Genomic DNA, 16,452 nt, shown 5'->3' with positions numbered 1-16,452 from the left:
GGACATCCACCAATAACGGATGTCGGAGGTGTCCACCGACATCGAACAAGACCTACTGCAAGAAGGCCCTGAAGAAGAAGTGGTTCAACCACCCATGGAGGAAGGAGGATACGTTTCGACGGTGACTGAGGACCCTCGGTTCACTGTGACGGCATATCAACCTGTGCCGTCAACCTCTTCAGCCCCAACTCCCCAACCGGCTATGGAGGTCGGCAGGAGCGAAGCACTCCTAGAGTCGATCCAGCAGGGGTTGGTTTCGGAGCAGTGAGGGAGGTCAGATACTCTAAGGGGCTTAGTAGAGCCCTGGAAGCACCAGAGCATTTTTCTTGCTTTACCTCTCTCTTCGTCTCTTTGAGATCTTGTTTAATCTCCTCTTGTTTCTTCTGGAACACTGCCAACATCTGCTGGATCAACTCTAGGAGTGTTTCGCTCCTGCCGATCTCCATAGCCGGTTGGGGAGTTGGGGCTGAAGAGGTTGACGGCACAGGTTGATATGCCTTCACAGTGAACTGAGGCTCCTCAGTCACCGTCGAAACGGATCCTCCTTCCTCCGTGGGTGGTTGAACTACTTCTTCTTCAGGGCCTTCTTGCAGTAGGTCCTGTTCGATGTCGGTGGACACCTCCGACACCCGTTATTGGTGGATGTCCATGCCTTGCAGTGCCTTGTTGATGTCCGCGTCCACTGTCAGTTGGATGAAGGGAGGCTGGACCTGTCCCTGGGGCACAACCGCACTGGATTGAGCCTTAGGGAACAGAAGGCACCTTAAGAGATTCGTTAGGTAGGTAAGGTCCCGGAGAGTTCTTCTGGAACCCTCTTACCCACCTTCGAAGGGTTTCCCTTTCTGTATCCCTTGACTGCGTGGTGTCAGGGATCTCTTCCCCGAAGCCGTCGGCCAGCAGTTCAACGAGAACCTTCCAAAGTTGCCAGAACATCTTTAGAGAAGGGAACAGGAGACAAAAGAAAGACTTACCGCTTCTTTGTCTCATCAGAACTGCCTGAAAATGTGTGCAGGCCTAACCAATGCCCCAGACATGTACATGGTCTTAGCCAAATCCCACATGGGTACCCTTGAGCAGGACTTATATGCTTTCGTCAGGTCAAGAGAGCATGTGTTTGCTGCAGCACCGGTAAAACACGAACCCAGGAAGCTGATCACATCATGCATCTGGGGCAAAGACCTTTCCCCACAAGATGTGGTTCAAGAAGTTATTGCCAAAGTCGCCATGGAGAATAGGAACCTTCTCCAAAAGTGGAGCATGTCTTCTAAGAGGAAATCATCCTCAGACAGTGGTCCCCAACCCAAGAATAAGAAGGCAAAGAAACCACGTACACGTGCACAACTTCCGACCGTGACGATGGCCACAGTGCCTCAAATAGTAACCCAGCCGCAAACCACCTTTCAGATGGTCCCTCAGCAGCTGGTGGCCCAATCACCTGTTTTCAACCCAGGTTTTGAGAGGCACACGACTAGCTTTCGGCCCTACAAAGGTAGAGGCCCAAAAAGAGGCTCCTCAATAAACCCCTCAAAGCGTAGAGGAGGATGCGGTCACGGAAGCAAGTCCTCAGGAACCTCTAAACAATGAGAGGTTCCAGGTAGGAGGCAGACTCCTCCACTTTCGGGATCGTTAGACCTTCGATCCCGGGGCCCACAGCCTAATCATAAATGGACTTGGTTGGAAATGGAACAAAATTCCACCCCCTTTTCCAGAATTCTTCCAACACTCCACCCCATTGTTGGAAGAATATACCTCATAACTCTTGAACAAGAAGGTAATAAGGAAAGGGAAGTCTATCAAATTCCAGGGAAGGCTGTTCTGTGTTCCCAAGAAAGACTCGGACAAACTCAGAGTCATTCTAGACTTGTCTCCACTCAACAAGTTCATCCGGAACAACAAGTTCCGGATGCTTACCTTACAACACATAAGGACCCTTTTACCAAAAGGGGCGTACACAGTCTCAATAGACCTGGCAGATGCTTACTGGCACCTACCAGTCAGTCGCTCCCTCTCCTCCTATCTAGTATTCAGGATACAGAAGACAAAGTATGTCTTCACAGCCATGCCCTTTGGCATAACATAGCCCCAAGGATTTCACAAAACTTGCGGATACAATCGTCCAACAACTACGCTCAGAAGGAATAGGTAGTAGCATACCTGGACGATTGGCTGCTGTAGGCAGCATCCAAGACGACTTGTCTACAAGCGGCCGGAAAGGTGATCCAGTTCCTGGAGCACCTAGGCTTCAAGATCAATCGCAAGAAGTCTCTCCTTTCTCCAGCTCAGAAGTTTCAATGGTTAGGAATCCATTGGAACTTACAGTCACACCATCTCTCCATTCCACTGAAGAAGAGGAGAGAGATAGCGGGATCTGTCAAGAGACTAATCAAACACAAGAGGATTTCAAGACGCCAACAGGAAAGAGTATTGGGCTCTCTCCAGTTCGCAGCAGCGACAGATCCAGTGCTAAAAGCACAGTTAAAAGATGCGTCAGGAGTCTGGAGAAGATACGCATCAAATGCTCGAAGAGTTCAACAAAGGTTGACACTGACCCGATTGTGCACGCTATTAAGGCCGTGGTCAACAGCCAAGAGCCTAGCACGAACAATTCCCTTAACCCCACCTCAACCATCAGTGGTAGTACACACAGATGCCTCCGTGGAAAGATGGGGGAGGCCATTTGCAAGAAAGAAAAGTACAGGGGAATTGGTCGCACCAGTTCAAAACCTTTCACATCAACATCTTGGAGGCTGTGGCAGTCTCCCTAACGTTGAAGAAACTATCCCCTCGCAGGTCAGTCCGCATCAGACTGGTCTTGGACAACGAAGTGATAGTAAGATGTCTAAATCGACAAGGCTCAAGATCACCTCACATCAATCACGTGATGTTAGCCATCTTCTACCCCCAAATGGCCCAGAAGCAATTGGTTCCCTCTAGTTCTAGAATTGAAACTGAAGCTGCTTCCTCTGCTGAACCCAGTTTTATCCCAACTGGTTCAGAAGTCGACTGTTTACGCTTCATCCTTGAGACCCAACAACCTACATCTCATGATTTTCTCGCCCTAGCAGCCAAGAAAAGGTTTGGGATCTCAAAGGACAAAATCGACTTCATCGAAGAATACAAGTAAAGTTCAACTAGGAGACAATATGAATTGTCTTGGAAGAAGTGGGGTTTCTTTGTGAAAGCAAGGAAACCGACAGAAATATCAATAGACTTCTGTCTCTCCTTCTTCATCCACCTACACGAACAAGGCCTTGCTTCCACCACAATAACTGTGTGTAAGTCGGCATTAACTAGACCTCTTCTGTATGCCTTTCAGGTGAAATCTTCAATAAGATACCAAAAGCATGCACTGGACTCAAACCGGCAACCCCTCCAAGGCCCATAACATGGTCGTTGGACAAAGTCTTGCACTATACTTCAAATCTGAACAGTGAGGATTGCATCCTAAAGGATCTAACATAGAAAGTGATATTTCTGTTTGCTATAGCCTCAGGGGCTAGAGTTGGTGAAATAGTAGCCTTATCCAGAAATGAAGGCCATATCCAGTCCTTGGAACAGGAGAACTGAATCTCTTCCCTGATCCTACCGTTCTCGCCAAAAACGAGCTGCCCACCAAAAGGTTGGGTCCTTGGAGAATCTGCCCTCTGAAGGAAGATGTCTCTCTATGCCCATAGAGTGTCTCAAGGTCTATCTTCGAAGAACTTCAGACTTCAAGGAGGGACAGCTCTTCTGAGGCAAAACCTCTGAATCAAACTTATCTCTAAGACAACTTAGGGCGAAACTCACCTACTTTATTCGCAGGACGAATCCTGACAGCACACCTGCAGGTCACGATCCAAGGAAAGTTGCTTCTTCGTAGAATTTCTTTCAACGCATGGACTTTGAGAGGCTCCACTCATATACAGGGTGGAAATCATCCAGAGTCTTCTATAAACATTATGCGAAGCAAGTGCACGAGATAAAACACTTTGTGGTGGCGGCAGGTAGTGTCATAAAACCTGTCGTCTAGTGCTGCGATGATCAGTGATCTGTTTTGGGACTCAACAGTGTATCGGGTGAATAGGTGTTAACACCTACTAGTGTTAATACCTTCTAGTGAAAATCACTATGGTGATTAATAGACTGTTCTATACAGGTGCAGAACCTAACCAATAACACCAGTGCCGTGTGGACATTTGAATAGTGTTGAAGCATATCCAATATCTGAGTGAAACTAGACAAGTTTAGCTTCACATTCATTGAGTGGCATTTTTAAAAAATGAATTAATATATGTATATTCTTCCCTTACAGGTCAGAAATATACATAACCATGATGTTTATATGTGGAAGGTTAGATTCCTTCTCATGATACATTATTAATTTATTTTTCTTGTGAAAATGAAGAGAAAAAATGTATCTGCGTCTTCTTTTATACTCAGTACATCAATAAAAGAATCCAGAGTTTTTCTATTTCCTTAAATAGACACTCTATGGTACCGATTTCCAAAGTATGAATAGGTAATCTCTAGAAAGTTTCCCTTCATCCTTATGGAGATGCAAATTTTGAATCCTTATAGTCGAAGTCGACATTTTTTCTGCAGGGGGCAGGAAGCCCTAAGCTAGTTCCAAGCTTTGTGGATATGATAAATAACGGTGATGTCATATATAAGGGTCTAAGAGACCATATAAGGTACTCATTCAAAGTAAAGGCACTTATACAAACCCTCAGATATAGTACTTTCAAGTTAATTCTCTGGTAAGCTTCCATCAGGACGACATGGCCGACTCCAAAAAACGGATTTTGAGCAAAGCGAAAAATCCATTTTTGGGTGAGATAGCCATGTTGTCCTGATAGACCCACCCTTCTTTCTTAAATGACCCCACCCGAAACTAGTCTATTTGTGGCTATTCCTGCTTAAATGCAAACTAGGAATGATGGGACGTTGTAGTACGGAGAGGAGTTCCACCGGGTACCTTGATAACGGCTCCCCTTTCGTTCGCCACCCTTCCCCTCAAAGAGTTAAATCTATTCGGGGTGAAGATTGCTATGTGTCGTATCAAAAATACGTCCCCTGATATTATGCGATATCCTTAAAGATATATTAAGGATACTCGTGCCAGGAGTTAGAATTCTGGAGACCTATGGTTAATTCTCTGGGAGTATCACTATAGCAAATATCCCCCTGAAAGCTACCTAAAGGAACCTTCCATCAGGACGACATGGCTATCTCACCCAAAAATAGATTTTTCGCTTTGCTCAAAATCCGTTCAGTAGCCATAGGGTTACTTTCAGGAGGTTGAATTGATGCTAAGAAATTAGCATCATCTGCATATGCAAATAGCTTATTTTCCAGGCCAAACCAGAAATCATGCATTTACAGTAGTATGAAAAGTAATTGGCCGAGAACACTACCCTGGCGAGAAATCATGCATATACAGTAGTATGAAAAGTAATTGGCCGAGAACACTACCCTGGCACTAAATTGCTCATCATCAACCACTCTCTGCCATCTATTTCATAAAATTCAATAATAATGCTAAGAGAAATTTTAAGGTTTTAAGTTTTAAAACTAGTGTTTCATAATTAAGACAATCAAATTCAACACTAAAATCAAGGCTAATCCCACAAACGTTGTGACCATAATCAAGATATTTCTGTACAGCATCAGAATGTGAGTCTGCTTATTTAAAATTTCCTAAAGGATTTCATACACAGGAAGGAATTAAGAGGTTAAAAATAATTCGCATTTTCCTAGTTAAACAAGCCTGAGCCCTTTAAAGTTAAACTTCCCACCTCAACCACCCTTCTCAGTCCTGAGCCGAAGGTCAAAAGTGAAAAGTCTTTGACAGCAGAGCAAGAGAGTGGGCAGGGCTACTTTCCCATGCTCATCACATATATTAACTACAGTACTTTGTTAATGATTTCAACAGTTTGTTCATCTCTCCTGAAGACAATTCTTGTTTATATAGAACTCTGGTTTGTATGACTAAGAAAAACTACTTACAGTATTTTTAAAATTGATTATATTAAAGCTCGTCTTTTTTTACTTTTAGTGCCTTTACCTGTTGAAGTCTTCTGTCTCACAAATATTCTTAATTTTTGTCCTTCATAGAAATTGGTGTTAATGAGTAATTCAAAAGCAAAAGCTTAGTTTAGCATCCCCTAATGTTTCCGAGTCAGGAATTCTGGTTTTTTTCTTTCAAATTCATTGTTTATTATGGGACCTCATGTCCCTGCTTGGTCAATCTTTTACAGCTTATGGGTCAGAGGATACAGCCTTACTAATCTTGTACTCAGCCACAGATGTGTTGTATTACTAACTAAATACATGTTCTTCTATTTAAGTGTGTATGAAGCATCTGGTGAAGTTTTTATCAACATAATTAAATATAAGAGATAGGTTGTATTTCACAATTATTCTTTCTTTAATATAAAAAACAATTGCTTTATTTATCTGCCATTTTAGTTCATTTTAAATACAGTATTAAAACTCATAATTTTCATTCTTTTTTTCAAAATACCATGAAATTGTACTTGAAACAATTCCATTCAGTAGTTTGTATGTATATTATAATAATTTTTTCATTGTTTCTTTTCAGTGGTGAAAACATTGGTAGTAATCAAGGAATTCCAGCATACCTATTGAAAACTATAAAAGTTGAAGATCAGGATGCTGACAGTTCAGGGACTAAGAACTCATCAGGTGGTAAAAGTGTTTTGGAACTTTTAGAGCTGCAGATGAGCGCAAGAATTATCAAAACAATGCTAGAAAAAGGTGATGATGGAAAAGCTCTCACAGAAGATGCAATTGTAGCTCTAATGGGAACTACAGCACCAACAAGTCAGGTAGCAAATGCAGTTAGTGCTGTCAAGGTGGAAAAAGGTACTGAAGCTGTCGAGGGTCAAAATAGTAAAGGTGATAAGGAAGTGGATAAAAAGAAGTCAACTGAGGAGAAGAGGCATAGAGATGATGATGGCAAGCATAGCAGAAGTGGTCACAAAAAAGAACATCATCGGAGAAGAGGAAGCAAAAGACAAAGAAGTACCGAGATGATAGACAGTGAAGAAGAAATTGAAAAGAAATCCAGAAGAGACAGAAGTTCTGATAAAAGACAGCATAAGAAAAAGAAAATAACACGTAAAGAATTTGAAGAGAGAATGAAACGGGCTAAGAAAAATAGATCGTATAGACAACGCAAATCATCAGAAGATGAAGGAAAAGCTAAAGCATTACAGAAAAGTGAAATAAGTAAGGATGGAGAGTCTATTGATGAAAATAAAGCCAAGGAAGACAATTTGCAAAATGACGATAAAAAGGGTGAAGATGGTGAAATTGTACGTGAGAAAGAAGAGGGTGAAGCAATATCAGAGAGAGAAGAAGGTGAGGCAGTGTCAGAAAAAGAAGAGGGTGAATTAGATAGTGATGAGGAAGAGGAGGGAGCATGTAGTCCCAGTGACATTTCTAGTGCTAGTTATTACTCATCATCGCGAAGCTACACAAGTCGAAGTCGCTCGAGGAGCTACAGCAGGAGTTATTCAAGGAGTCCTGTTAGGAAAAGGGGTAGAGGTAGAGGTAGAGGTAGAAGTAGAAGTAGGACCAAAAGTAGATCCCGATCTAGGAGTACTGACAGGAGAAAGAGAGATGTAGGAAGGACATCAAAAAGAACAAGAAGGGATAATCGTACTTCTGGAAATGCAAAAATGAGTAGTGGCATTGTTTCATTGCCGTCTAGTAATAATAAGCAGCAAAAAGAAGAGGAAGATAACTGGGGACAGAGTTGTGACATTGAGTTTGTAGATTCAGAGGAGGATTTTGATGATAATACTGGCGATCCTACAAAGAACACTGCTTTGAACTCAAAGAAACCATTACCAATAAAGGGTCACAATTATGAAAGAGCAAGTATTAGTTTCTCCCTTCAAAAGAAAACTATACCAAGCATTACTCAAAATGTTGATTTAGATGATTTGCCTTTAAAATCCAGTTCTCTTGGTATTGGTAAAGAAGTAAAGACTTCGGATGTGGCAATTCCTCCTAGTAAAGGAGAACTCAAAGAACCTGATGATATAATTAATTTAGATAGCCCAAAGATGCCTTCTGATGAAATTTTGATAAGCTCTGACAGTGAACAAGAAATGAACGATGTCAAAACAAAATCTGTTTTAGTTGAGAAACGAGAACAGATTCATGCTAAAAAAGTGGGTAAATATTCCAAAGGGAAAGAAATATCTACACCCTGTGATGATAGTACACATTTATATAAACCTGGTGCTTCCATGAATAATAAAAATCAAGCCAGTATGGGCACTTCTGAATTAGAATTAAAACTTAGTAATAAAAGTAATGATGAGCTGAACTCTCTCAGTAAATGTTTATCATTAGATCAGACTTGCAGTAAGGAGATAGATGCTGATATTATGCAGAAGCCAAGCAAAGATAGTACAAAGAGATTGCAGGTTATCACAGAAAATAGTGGAGTAGAAAGTAGAACTGAAGATTTAATTGAAAAGGGAGAAAGTGCTATTGAAGAAAAAAATAATCGAGATAAAATAATAGAAGTTGAGTCTCGTAACAAAAGTGAAGAGATTGGAGAGGACAGAAATTACATTACAAATGAAAGTTTACATGGTGAAGACCAAGGTTTAATTGCTGCCAATACTCTCAGTACGGCAGATGAAAACAGAGGTACTATTGGTCGAGTAGATGTTACTTCAGACAATGATCAGATAAAAGAAAATCTTTTGCCAAAGAATTATGAATTTTCTGAAAGTCAACATGGTTTAGATATGAAGATAAACACAGTTGAACAAGAATATGAAAAAACATGCTTAGATATAACAAATGAAACAACTTACCAAAAGGATTATGCTCAACCAAATGTAATTGCCAATCAAAGTGACTCAACTGTTGAACTGGCCAACAAAGAAGCTCCACCTGGAACATCACATGCAGCGAAAGAACAGGATCCAACTGTTAAAAAGGATCATCTGAAGCCTCATGAGATAAGGACACAGAAGGTTATACTCGAACATTTACAGGAATCTTATAACGAAGAACAAGAAAGCAATCAAGAGTCATTCAATGAAGACCAACAAATTCCTTCTTCCAAACCCAAGGTAGTGCATTTTACCCATGATTCCATGAAAGTAAAATCTCCAGAGGGGAAGGCTATGCACGAGGAACCCAGCCATGAAATGATGGAAGTAATTAGGGAGTCTGAAGTTAAAGAAATTAAAGAAGACAAGCAAGAAACAGGGAAAGGAGGGGATTGGAACGAACATAAACAAACAGAACAGAGAACTGAAAATTATAGTGTTGATAAGGAAGAGACAGGAGCTGGATACTTGACAGATAATGATGATGGCAGTTGTAACAGACCTTCAACAGATGACTTTTATAAAGGAGCTGATGAGCTTACATTTAGTGAGGATGAAGATGATGGTAGCTGTAGAAAAGAAGATTTGGAAGAAATTCATGAAAATAGAGAAACTGAACCAATCAGAATTAATACAGGACTTATTCGAAAGCGTGTTACTCGGTCCAAGAAAGTTGAAATGGAAGCTCCAGGTAAATCATGGACTAAAAAAGAAAAGAAGAAAAAAGATAAACCAAAAGATGTACTTGCTATGGAAGGCATTGGCCTCTTAAAGAAGACTCTGATAGAAAGTGCACAGAGTCCATCTAAAGAGAAGGAGGGAGACTCACATATAAATCAAAAGGAAATTAGTGAGCAGACAAATGATGATGATACGTGCACTAGTTGGGGAATAAGTTCTGTTTCTTCCAAAGAAGAGACTTCAATAGATTCTAGAGTACAGAGTCCAAAAGATAATGTTGCACATAGATTGGATGCATCTCCATCAACTGAAAAATTTGAAAATAATGAGATACATGATGCAAGTATAGAACAAAAGAAAATTAGCCAGGACACTGAAATCATTGGAGTAATTGAAGCCAATTCCAGTTCAGATACTAATCAAATGGACGACATTGACATAGGAGGATCTAGCTGGAGTATGAGGTGGCTGCAGAGTGAAAAAGTTCAAAAAGTCGTATCGAGCAGCAAAATGCTGAGCCGTATAAGGAAAAAAATTCAGAAAAAAGATAAAGCCACCAAAGTAATAACAACATCTGAAAAACCTTTTATATCCCCAAAAAAGATCCCAGATCCAGGTGTACCAATTATTGGGAGTATTGAAGAATATGAACGTTTATTTGGAATGAAAGCAAAAAAGCCCATTGATGAAATTGCAGAAACTGTAGAGGAATCATCTCAAGCAAGTCATATATCTGGAAAAGAAATTGATCAACCATCGTCAAGTGCAGTTGTTCAAGAACCCCAGAAGAAGCGGACAAATTTTGGGTCAGATGATGAAGGGGAAGACAGTGAAGAGGAAGCATTGTGGTCCAAAATTTTAGGGAAATGAGTTTAGGTGCATGATTTCTAGTATTTTTCTTTGTAAAGGTTATCCACTAGTAGAGATATAAATGAATAATCTAGAAATAAAAGTGACACTGAAGCTACAAGTCACTATTTTGTAGTTCATTATTAATTTCCAAGGAAATCTTATCAAATAAAAGTAACTATAGCATTGGTATTTTTTTAGGAAGTAACTTATACCATACATTGTTACTCTGAGCATGATCATTTAACTAAAGCCAGGAGATAATTTGGGTTAAAGTGCTGTACAGTCTTCAAGGACTTTCCTGTGAAAGGCTAGAACAGGGAATCCAATTTGTCATAGATACCAAAAAAATATTGACTTCCCTGCTCTAGGGCCAGTGTATTAATATGCCAAGCACAGACTTGGGGTATATAAGGGAGACCCTTTAGTTCAGGGCCACTAGAACTCTACACACCACCTAAGTTGCTGAAATCCATCTCTTATCAATGACATCATTACATCATTGCCTCATAGAAAGGAACAATTATCCCAGTTTGAGGACATTCTGCAAAGACATCAATTTGCACCCAACTGACATTTTTAGATTTGTCGATCTTCCAGCTACAACACTTGTTGTTTAAGTGGAATAAGAAGACAAACAGTTAATAGTAATCAGATTTTCCTTCTTTTCATTAAATTAATGTTATGATTTGATGTAAGTTTTACACTGGCAGTTAAGTGATTATTGAAATCTTTGTTTTATTGTATACTGATTCTGTTGACTTTTTTAACATACTGATTCTGTTGACTTTTTTAACAGGTTTGCCTGCATCATTTAAATATGGTTGGGCCTTAGATGTTTTCTCTACCCAGTGTTAACGTTTGGTAACCTTTTTCAAATTTATTAACATATTTAGATTTATGTTTATATTTTATCTGGCTTAGCCTGTGTTGATTATTAAATCTAGATTTATATTTTTATTTTAGCCAGCTTAGCCTAAAACTTTCCCCTTTTCATAATTGTAGTGAAGCTATTGAATGTTGGGGTTTTAAATTACCGGTGCCATTCGTTTTTCACTCTGGATATATTTTGCATAAGTGTAATATATATATGTACAGTAAGGGTTATGAAATAAAGGGAAAAATTTACCAAGCCTTATGATCTACAACTATGATTAGGCTAGCATAACTTGAATTGGGCTTTGTCCTGCCGTTTTATGAATGGTTAATTATTCCTATAAATCTCTCCTGATGTTCATATTGCTTCTTCTCCAGAAGCCTAGTTTAATCGACAATTACCCGTAAAATTAAAATTTTTTTTAAATATTCCCATTTTATTTCGCTTCAATAAATACAGTTCTGGGCTTGAACCTGTGCCGGCCAGTGAATAAGCTCCTATTAGCACTTATTCTTAGGTAATTTACTGCTAAATATACCAGAGAAAAAATGTAAAGGAGTGCTAGGTTAACTAGCTCGCTCACCTATTGGTGTCGGTATAAAATTGGGCGTATAATCCAGAGGTCCCGCACTATTTAGATTCATCCACGACAAAGAGCCGTTCAACCTCACTCGGCACCACCAACTCTGCATCCGCTCAGAACCCAACTCCTTTTTAGCACGCCTGTGTTGTAACCCGCTTTTTTGTGCTCTCGTGTTTTGCCTTATTTTTCACTGGATTATGGCTTCTTCATCGGTTTCCCAGGAGACACCGTCTAAGTTAAGTACCAAGCTATGTTTTGCTGTGTTTTGAGCAATCTAGATCGTTTAATATTTAAATTATAGGAGTTTATTCTCTTCGATCATCTCGGTCTTGCTCGATTCCGCTTACAGTTGGTACTCCTGTTTTGAGAGCTTTAGTTTCACTCGCGGTGTTACTAAGTGTATTAATTTTATTATTAGTTTAAATTTTATATGTTTTATTGTGGATATTCATTATTTAGCGTTTAGAACCCTTGTGGTTCATATTTAGGGCCGATATCAGTTACGTATCGTAGATGGCTTGCCGACCTTCGTTACTGGGCGGCAATTTTATTATATAAGCCATCAGGTTGTTGTCCTTTGGGATTTATTTATTATGTTGCATGCCTTGCCCTAATTTTTTATGTGTATATTTATATATTTTTCAACGCTATTACTTTTATAATGAATATTTGTGCTTATTACTCCGTATGATCTGTGTTTGGGGATCGTCAGTTGGTAGCCCTGCTGCTCCGTATCACGTGATCCTCCCCCAAGCTCCCCCTCTCGCTAGGTGGGTGGCTAGGCTTCTCTCCCCCCTCCCCTAGGGGACCGTTGCCTTCCCTCCTTTTAGAGGGGGTAGTTCAGTGTTTATAGACTTTGTCCTCCGGGTGTCCCGGCGGTTTCGTCTCTGTCTAGACGGGTTGGCCACCGGTCAACAGAGTAGGATCCCGGTGCACCCTATTTTATATTTACCTATCACACTTTTATTATGTTATACGAAACCCTCCGGGTTCTGTTGGCGGTTCTTATCTACAGTTCCGCCCCCCTCTTAATTTATAACAGTTCCTATGATTATATATGATTATATATGACAGATCACTATTCCGGAGTTCCTATATGTATTGGTTTATGGATGTACTTTTATTTCCCGGCCCGGGGCTTAACCTCGCTCCGGGAAATCAGACATCATGTGTCTTAATTCTTTGTTGCATCCTTCTTTATGATCCCGGCTCGACCGGAATGGATAGCTATACTCTAGTCTTAAGTTAGACTTATGTTTAGGCCCGGGTCCTCCGGACCCGCCCCTACTTAAGAGTATTACAGTTAAGCTCTAGTCTTAAGTTAGACTCATGTTTAGTCCCGGGTCCTCCGGACCCGCCCCTACTTAAGAGAATTACAGTTTCTCATATACTATTCTTTTTATAGATGGTGCATTGTCAGACGACGGCTTGTGCGGCTGTTCTTCATCAGCCTTGTGGCCATACTGTATGTAGGTCTCACGCCCTCTGCGGAGTTCAGCTGGAGGACATCGTGGTCTGGCACCCTGATAACAGTATGGTCTGTTTTGACCTCATCACCACCCTCGGATCTGATTCGGTGAGTCCCGTTGGCTATGTTGCCTTTCTAATTATTTTACCTTTTTTGGTATAAATACACTATTTAGTAAGATTTCTATCGTCTTGAAGGACTGCCGGGAATCTTCCTTTTTGTAATTCCCACTATTATTTCAGGCATCCCCGGAGCAGAAGACTGCGGCTCGGGCCACACTGAAAGTGTGGGTTGGGGGATTTGCCCGAAACGTGAAATCTAAACAGCCTTACGTCCTATCTGAAGACTACTGTGCCATGATCTACCCTAATGCCAAGTCTTCAGCCGCTGTGGCTAGGCATGTTGCGGCACCCATCATTGCCGACATTGATGCCACCATAGCGGGATTCATCGACCAGGAACAAGATCCGTTGGATGCCCCCGGAGATCTGGAAGACAATGTGGCTTCCATGAACCTGGACGTTGAACCTATGTTGTTGGATGATCCGGATGCAGGTAGGGTGGTAAGTGAGGCAGGTGTTACCGGCGCTGAGATTCCTATCCTCAGCCCCGCTCTTTCTTCTTCATCTGATCTCTCTTCTTTCCATGGTTTTTCTGGGGACCGTGATTCGTCTCATCGATCACACCCGGTTCCCCCCAAAGATAAGTCTACATCTAGAACTTTGCCAAAAGCTCGTAAGCCCCACAAGGCTTCCCATAGTTCCAAGTCTAATACAAACCCGTCATCTAAGGCTTCCGGCTCCTCCTCTAAGTCTCACGACCCGGGAGTACAACCCGCCACTTCTGCTCCCAGCCCGGGCCTTTCCGAATCAGCCATGCTTCGCATCGTGTCGGAGATGCAATCTAAGATTGTGTCGGAAATGCAGGCCAAGATGGACACGATGTTCTCTAACATTGGTCAGAGACTTGGGGCATTAGAGCAAGGTGCTCCGGAGCGAGTTCAAAGCTCTCTCATCCCGGATGCCTCTAAGCTTCCGCCGTTTACCAAGAATAACCCTTGGCGCATGGCTCTTCATTCCCCATTCTCAGATGGGATGTTAACATTGGAAGGTCTTGGTACTCGTCCTCTAGAGGATTTTGAATTCTTTCCTCCTGGTCTCGCATTTCCATTTCATGGTTATGCCAGGCTTACCGAGGAAGCTCTGGTTCGGCTGGATAAGGTCCCCAAAGAGACTGTCATTTTCCCAAAAGAACAAGCCCAATCTGTTTGGGCTAGGTTTCTGAATGATATTGGTTGCACCAATACCATGTTGACGCCTTATAAGAGTTCTTTCACAATGTTCTTAATGGACAAGAACACCGTGACTCCATGCGTCAATAAGGTTGCAGAGCTTGCTTTCCAATATGCTCTGGAGGAGAAGCCCTTGCCTCCCATCCGAGAGGTGGATCCGATCTCCCTCCTTCTTCCTGCAGGTAATGAGTGTTGGGACAATGTCCATACCACTTTTACTTCTGGCAAGCTAACAGCGGACTGTGCTTCAGTTATGTTTAGTGAACGGCTTCCCCGTCTCCCGGAATCTCTTATTAAACAGGAGTATGATTCCCGCCTACGTGTTGGTCGGACTTTGAACTTGGCCACGTCTACGGAGTCGATAGCCTTAACTTATGATACTGAGAGTATCTTTAAGTCTCTCAATAAGGCTACTTTGCAGTCGTTATATTTCGATTTATATGACTTTGCTACTGCTAAACGTAGGTGCCGCAAACACGTCCTGGCTGAGGCGACTATTAGGCACGAGCCTAATAAACTTATCCGGTCCTCTTGCTGGGGTTCAAATCTTTTCCCTGAGGATCTTGTGGAGGAAGTCTTGGCAGAGGCTACTAGGGTTAATCAGAGCCTTAAAGCCCGTTGGGGTTTGACTCCTAAGCGGAAATATGATCCCGCAAATTACCAAGCCCGGGGTAGGAAGAAGCTCCGCCCGTATACCTCCACCCAGTTCCGGCAACAGCAGAGTAGTTCGTCTGTTTTCCGTCAGCCTCTTCCTCCATCTCCTGCTGCTCCTGCACAGCCTTCCACCTCTTAGGCTCCTTCATCGGACGACTATGTCACCGTTCTGCTCCCTAAGAGCCAGCTTCCCGGTGCCTCCACCACCTCTCCAGCCTTTAACCAGTCTTATGAGGCTCAAGGCTCTTCCCAGAGTTATAACAGAGGTAGAGGCTACCACCGTGGTTCAAACCAGAACAGAGGTAGAGGTAGATTCTTTCGCAAGGGAAAGAACTTCCGAGGCGGACGTGGAGGCAACTCCTCAAACCAATACTGAGGTGCAGCGGGTAGGGGGGAGGCTTTATGCCTTCCGCAACAAATGGAGGTTCAGTCCCTGGGCTTTCAGTATCATCTCCAAGGGACTGGGGTGGAGTTGGATTCAAGGACCTCCACCTCCGAACAGATTTCATCAACATTCCACTCCGGACCTAGTCGAATTTGTCCAGGACCTGTTACAAAAGAACGCCATACAAGAAACGAAACACCTGAAGTTTCAGGGTCGGCTGTTCAGTGTCCCGAAGAAGGATTCGGACAAGAGAAGAGTGATTCTAGACCTATCCCTTCTCAACTTGTCCATTCAATGCGACAAGTTTCGAATGCTTACCGTCTCGCAGGTGCGGACCTTACTTCCCCGTGGGGCCGTCACCACCTCTATCGATCTTACAGACGCCTATTATCACGTCCCGATAGCGAGACACTTCCGTCCGTATCTAGGCTTCCGCCTAGGGGACAAAAATTACTCCTTCAAGGTGATGCCTTTCGGGCTCAACATCGCCCCAAGGATCTTCACAAAGTTAGCAGAAGTTGCTGTTCAGGAACTCAGAAATCAAGGGATTCAAGTAGTAGCCTATCTGGACGACTGGCTCATTTGGTCAGACACCTCCCAAAATTGCCTAAAAGCCACTCACAGAGTCATCCAATACCTTCAATCTCTAGGCTTCCAGATCAACTTCAAGAAGTCCCGTCTTCTTCCGAAATCAAAGTTCCAATGGCTCGGCCTGCAATGGGATCTTATATCTCATACTCTGTGTCTTCCCAAACCCAAGAGGTTAGAGATTGCAATGAACACCAAACGCTTTCTCAAAGACAAAG

The 16,452-nt window shown here is 42.1% G+C and overlaps 1 protein-coding gene across 1 annotated transcript in view; it reads left to right on the top strand.

Moving 5' to 3' along the window:
* The window catches only part of LOC137654601 (myb-like protein X), a 174,832-nt gene extending 164,258 nt beyond the window's left edge, over positions 1–10,574 (top strand). Inside the window, exon 7 of the mRNA XM_068388379.1 lies at positions 6,581–10,574. Within this exon, the coding sequence (XP_068244480.1) occupies positions 6,581–10,409 (3,829 nt within the window). The 3' untranslated portion in view covers positions 10,410–10,574. The remainder of the gene's footprint in view (positions 1–6,580) is intronic.
* The last annotated feature ends 5,878 nt before the right edge of the window (positions 10,575–16,452 follow it).

Source organism: Palaemon carinicauda, chromosome 15 (assembly GCF_036898095.1).
Source record: "Palaemon carinicauda isolate YSFRI2023 chromosome 15, ASM3689809v2, whole genome shotgun sequence".
NCBI lineage: Eukaryota > Metazoa > Arthropoda > Malacostraca > Decapoda > Palaemonidae > Palaemon > Palaemon carinicauda.
Note: the sequence above shows the minus strand (reverse complement) of the source record. Positions and strands in the feature narration are given on the sequence as shown.